The sequence below is a fragment of the Hipposideros armiger genome, unplaced genomic scaffold (genome assembly GCF_001890085.2).
Source record: "Hipposideros armiger isolate ML-2016 unplaced genomic scaffold, ASM189008v1 scaffold_591, whole genome shotgun sequence".
Lineage (NCBI taxonomy): Eukaryota > Metazoa > Chordata > Mammalia > Chiroptera > Hipposideridae > Hipposideros > Hipposideros armiger.
In genome coordinates, this window is record NW_017731941.1 from 376,593 (window position 1) to 382,395 (window position 5,803).

At 54.5% G+C, this 5,803-nt stretch overlaps 1 protein-coding gene across 4 annotated transcripts in view; it reads left to right on the forward strand.

Moving 5' to 3' along the window:
* Nucleotides 1–5,508, forward strand: part of FAM219A (family with sequence similarity 219 member A) — a 54,099-nt gene extending 48,591 nt beyond the window's left edge. For 2 of the 4 annotated variants that reach the window (XM_019624495.1, XM_019624493.1), the window contains exons 3-6: nt 1,275–1,377; nt 1,603–1,683; nt 2,012–2,066; nt 2,655–5,508. In XM_019624495.1, the coding sequence (XP_019480040.1) occupies nt 1,275–1,377; nt 1,603–1,683; nt 2,012–2,066; nt 2,655–2,810 (395 nt within the window). In that variant the 3' untranslated portion in view covers nt 2,811–5,508. Of the gene's footprint in view, nt 1–1,274; nt 1,378–1,602; nt 1,684–2,011; nt 2,067–2,651 lie in introns of all 4 variants that reach the window. The other 2 variants (XM_019624494.1, XM_019624491.1) reach the window with 1 other exon arrangement.
* The last annotated feature ends 295 nt before the right edge of the window (nt 5,509–5,803 follow it).

Consider the following 5,803-nt stretch of genomic DNA (forward strand, 5'->3'; position numbering starts at 1 on the left):
CAATGAAAATAATTTTATGGTTGGGGGTCACCACAACATGAGGAACTGTATTAAGGGGTCACGGCATTAGGAAGGTTGAGACCCACTGCTCTAGAGCCTTGGAGAACTCAGAGGCTGGCAGACGAGTCAGAAGTATAACCAGAGAGGCTCTCCCAGCCTTTTGCTTCTTACACTGCCAACCCCATTCTGCCCTCCCACTCCACAACCTTCACTGGCTCCTTTTCCTTGCTCATTAATCCCAGACTCCTCTATCTGGCATTCAAGGTCGTGCTCTGAGTTTGTAATCAGAGGGAGCCCTCAGCCCCTTAGCACAGGACCTGGGATTGGTGACACAGATTTTGTTGATAAGTGGCTGAATAAATGTACCCTACTTTTCCAACCTGTCCTCCTTCCATCTTCACCCCTCCATCCCATCCAGATCCACACTTATTATGCTCACTTCTGAATGCATTTTTTTAAAGATTTTTTATTGGGGAATTGGGGGATGGGAACAGCACTGGGGAATTGGGGAAGGGGAACAGACAAGTTGCTGTCCTTTTTGTTCTTCAGTCTAGTTGTGGAGGACGTTGCTTCACTGACCCAAGTTGGCACTATCATTGCGCTCTTCCCGGGCGAGGTAGATCAGTTGCCTACTTCTATGCGGCTGCTGGCCGCTCACGCTGGCTGCCGGCTACACACGGTAGCCCATGGCAACCCACTACAGCAGGGGCTGCAGCCTATGCCATCGCCGCCTGCGGCTCACGGCAGCCCAGCTCCAGGTTGAGCTGTTGTTCAGCATCTTAGCTGTAGAGGGCAGTGTCATTGGCCCTCATATGTGGGATCCGAACTGGGGCCCTCTGGCATCCCAAGCCAGCTCTTAACCATCGCGCCACTCGGCCAGCCCTGAATGCATTTTTTTGTATACACTATCCCTCCTTTCTAGAATGCACCCCTCTCTCCAGCTCAAGGTGTCACCTGCAGGAATCCCTGACTGCTCCATCTCTTCCTCTCCAGCCTTTCTCTGGTATCAAGCACATACTAACTGCTTCACATGGGAGTGTAACTCCTGGAAGATGGGAGTCAACCTCTTCCTGTCTCCCCTCACTATCTGCCTCGAGTTGTGCAGGGTCAAGTACTGTCTCCACGGAGCAGCAGGGCCTGGAGTTGGGATCCCTGCCACAGTTCCTAGAGAAGCAAGGGGTTTCACAATGCAGGCCCAGCCTAGTCTGCCCTGAGCAGTAAGGTGGAGTGGCCCTGGGGGCAGGACACAGCTTCCTTCCCATGTTTCCCTGCAGAGAAGCAACGGGAACTGGCCCGGAAGGGTTCTCTGAAGAACGGCAGCATGGGTAGCCCCGTCAACCAACAACCCAAGAAGAACAATGTCATGGCCCGGACAAGGTAGAGGACCCACTACTCCACCTGGACCCTGCCAGCCAGCATCTACCTCTCCTGGTTCTGAGCCTCCCCTTCCCTCCTCCCTTGGGCCCAGCTCCCCTCTGAGGGGAGTCTCAACAGGATCCAAGGGGGTGGGGGGAGAGAAGTGGTGGGTTGGGGCCTGACCCAGTTCCTTGCCAGGCTTGTGTGCTCCGGTTGCCAATCCAGTCCCCCAAATTCTCCACCCAGGTTGGTCGTTCCCAATAAAGGCTATTCCTCGCTTGACCAGAGCCCAGACGAGAAGCCACTGGTAGCTCTTGACACTGACAGGTGTGTACGGGGATGTTGGAGTAGCTGGGAAAGCCACAGAAACCTGTGGTGATTTGAGCCAAGAAAAAAAGGGGGTGGTGGTGGTTGGGATAGAAAGGAGTAGCATTTCTGTTTAGAAGAGGTTAAGGGTGGCTATTTATAAGGGTGGGGCTAGGGGAACCTGTATTAATACTGCATTTGTACAGCAAACACTTTTTATTTAGATAGTACTGTTTATGTGGAAACATGGGGGAGGGGGAGGGTATTGACTGATCGGGGTGGGGGTGCAGGGAGTTTTCTATTTAATTTCTGGGAATCACTTCCTCTGTCTTCTTTCCTCCATGGCCAGTGATGATGATTTTGACATGTCCAGATATTCCTCCTCTGGCTACTCCTCTGCTGAGGTGAGGCCCCATACTTCCTGCCCTATACACACCCGAGCAGGCCTGTCTCCATGTAGGAGAAAGGATGAGACCAAATCACACCTAAGGGGAGCTATGGACAAAGCCAGGCAGAGCTGCTGTGGGAGCGGGACAAAAGTGGGGCAGGGCCTAGACTGGAATGAGTCTGAAAGAAAGGTAGGCAGTTAGACCCTGGCCTCAAGTTCAGGGAGCCCAGGGTTAGAGACACCCAGGGTTAGGGGCGGGGCTTGAGCCCCCAGTTGGCACAAGACTCTTAAATACAATGGGTGTGAAAAACAGGTGACACCTTATGAGGGAAGGCCTGAAATAGGGGCAGGGCCCAAAAGAGGCAAGACTTGAGGTGGAAAGTTGCCCTTAGAATGGGGTGGGGTCTCTAGTGGGTCGGGGTCCTCACAAAGAAGTGCCTCTAAAGAGGGTGAGGCCAGAATTGAGTAGAGGTGAAGCCAGGGGTTTCAGAGAGACCTGGGATGGGACAGGTCTAGGCAAGGAAGAGCGGGGGATACGGCAGTACTGTGGCTGCTGCCTGCGGATTGGCCTGAGCCTGACTGCCTGACCCTTTGCCTACAGCAGATCAACCAAGATTTGAACATCCAGCTGCTGAAGGACGGCTATCGGTTAGACGAGATCCCTGATGATGAGGACCTGGACCTCATCCCCCCCAAGTCCGTGAACCCCACCTGCATGTGCTGCCAGGCCACGTCCTCCACTGCCTGCCACATTCAGTAGCGGGTGGGGCCGCTGCGGCAGCTGGAGCGGGGCCACTGTGGGCCAGGTTGGACAGGGCAGGGGCCGACCCCTCCCCAGCTCATCTGCCTGCCCCTGGCCCCGCGCCCCCTACAGCCGCCAACCTCGTAACAGTCATTGCTTCCTCCTATGGTAGGACGTGTACCTCTGTGTGTTCACGGAGCCGGAGAAACCAAAACCGGGTCTCTCTCCACCTGGGGGCCTGAGAAGGAGTGGGGGCTGTTTGTTCAGTTACTTGGGGGACCTCACCCAGCACTCTGCCCCCGTCCCCAAAGCTGCAGTCTGGTGGGGAGTGGGGGACTAGATGGCAAGGAGGCCAACAGTAAATGAGTAGGGGGAGGGATCACAAAGCCAGGGGTTTGGCCCCACCCCAGCAAAGCCATGAACACCCCCAGCCTCAGCCTGAAAAGGAAAGGGGCTTGGAAGAAGAAAGGCCCAGGGCAGTGGGGGCAGGGCCCAGCACCTGGAGCCCCCTCCACGTGCACCATGCCAACCCATGTACCTATTTGCATTTCTCCCCTCATCTCCAGATGGGAAGCCTGGCAAGCTGGCCAGTGGGATATTGCCCTCTACCCATCGGATCACTGCCTTCTTCCTCCTCTTTGCCCCATTCACACCCTTCCTTGCTCTCTGGGTTGAGGGTAAGGTGGGCCTTAGAGACAGGCCAGAGTTTGGGGTGGTATGATCTGTCCTCACCCACCCCTTACTAACACATCTGTCAAGCCCCCTCCCCCCGCTCCCAACGCTTCTGTTCACTGGTCTCTGTCCCAGGTTGGAAGCAGGAGGTAAGGCTGGCCTTGAATGCCCCATTCCCATCTCACTCCAGTCTCCCTCCAGCCCAAGATTCTGGATGCTGCTTCTCAGTAAGAATCTTCAAGGAAGCAAGCTTAGGAGAAAACAGTGGCTTCGTGTTTATGGTAGGGAGAGCTTGGCAGAATGTGTGTGTGCCTGGGGATGTCATGGTGTGCGTCTGTGTCTCTGCATTGAGGCTGTCTCTCTAGATGTCTGTTTCTGTCATAGATGGTGGGGATGTGACTGTGTGGTCTGTTAACAGTGTGACAGGCTGTTCAGCAGGGCGGTGAACTGAGAGCCCTGGCCTGGAAGTTCTAGCTCTGGCACTCTCCCTGTGGTCTCCAACAAGCCACTTACATTCTCCGGGCTTCAGTCACCTCAACTGTAAACTGAGCAGCTTTTGCAGTGATTTTTAAGGTCCTTTCAAATTGAAGGAATTTCCTCACTAGGAATTTTTGTGGAGGTGTATAGGAAGATCTCTGTGTGTCTTTGAGTGCACTTAGGGGGCTTCTGAGTTGTATGTCTGTGTGGAAAAGAGAGGGGGAAGTTCCTATGGGACCTGTGAATATCTGAGTGCATGCGGATCTACTAGGGAATACTTGTGTGTGTACGGATGTATATGTGTGTGGGTATCTACTGTGTGTGTAGCTGTATGGGGTGTCTGAGTCAGAATGTGTGTACTGCTGCTTCCGCTGCTGCTGGTGCAGGGAGGGTGGTGCCAGAAAAACTGAGGATGAAAAACAAGAGGAAGGAGGTGACCAAGACCCTCCCCTGGCACTGGGCAATATAGACCTGACCCTATGTGGAAAAAAACGAAAGCACAGGTGGCCTAAGACTGCGCAGGTCTATGCCCCACAAACTCCATACCCCAGGGCCAGGGTGTACACCGCCCCCATTCCTCCACGCTGACACCCCACACGTGCTGGTGTGTCCACTCATATATACCACTCACACGCTGCAGGCGCGTGAAGGACACCCACAGCCCACTCCCTGGATGCCATTCCTGAGAGGTGGGAGCTGGGAGGGGGAGAGGGTACTGAGAGAAGAGAGTAAGACTGCTAGCTTAGGGAAGGTAGCAGCTCTCCCTGCACCACATCCAGGGGCTGCCAACACCCAAGTGTCGAGGTGCAGCTCTCTACCCTCTTTCCTCCAACCTACCCCTACCTCCTCTAGTGTAGGGGCCCTGGTTAGATGATGAGAAAATGCCAAAGGGAGGCACGACAGAGAAGGCACCCGCAGGACCCACAAGGCCTGTACTGGCCCTCATATGAGCCCGTTTCTCCCACTGTGGTTAGATCCCTACACCCTATCACCTGGGCCCCAGAGCCAAGCCTACTACTACTGTCACCACCACCCTGGGCTCCTTGACTCGCCCTTTGAGAACATGGGTATCTCCTCTTTTCCAGACAGGGTCCCATCAGGACTCATGTAGACTGCTACCTTTGCTGCTGACTTGCTGTGTGTCTGGCCCACTGCTGAACCCCTCTGGCCCTGAGGAACCAGGGAAAAGTTCCCTCCCCACAGGACACGCCTAGTTACCTGGCAGGCAAGGGCTTCTGAGTGAGGCAGTGTACAAGTAGTGGAGAGAGGTGGGAAGCTGGCAGCTAGCACCTTCCCTGTCTGGGAGGTTGGAGGAGAGGCATCGAGGCCTTAGCTTGCCCCTGTCACCCTTCCCCCTTGTAGATACTGCCTTAACACTCCCTCTACCCTCAGCTCTGGCTGCCACCCAGCCAGGTTTCTCCGTGCTCACTAATTTATTTACAGGAAGGTGTGTGGAAGACATGAGCCGTGTATAATATATTTTTTAACATTTCCATCGCAGTATTGACCATCATCCTTGGTTGTGTATCGTGTAACACAAATAATGATATTAAAAGCATCAAACAAGCCAGCTTCTCCGTTCCCTACCTGGGGTGTGGGCAAAGGGCAGGTGGGCTGGGAAGGGGAGGAAACTGATCCTCTGAATGCTCGTTTCACTCTACATTCACACGTGGGTTCCTGGGTCAGGCCTCCCACTGACTCTGCGTGACCCTGAGTGAGTCACTGAACCTCCATTTCTCTTCCTCAAGGTGAGAAGCTTGGCCTAGAAGATCTCCAAGGGCCCCCTGAACTCTTGGAAATTGGGCTTATTTGAGAAGCTTGAAGGAGGGAAGAGTGGGGGGTAGAGAGAGAATTGGCCCTCC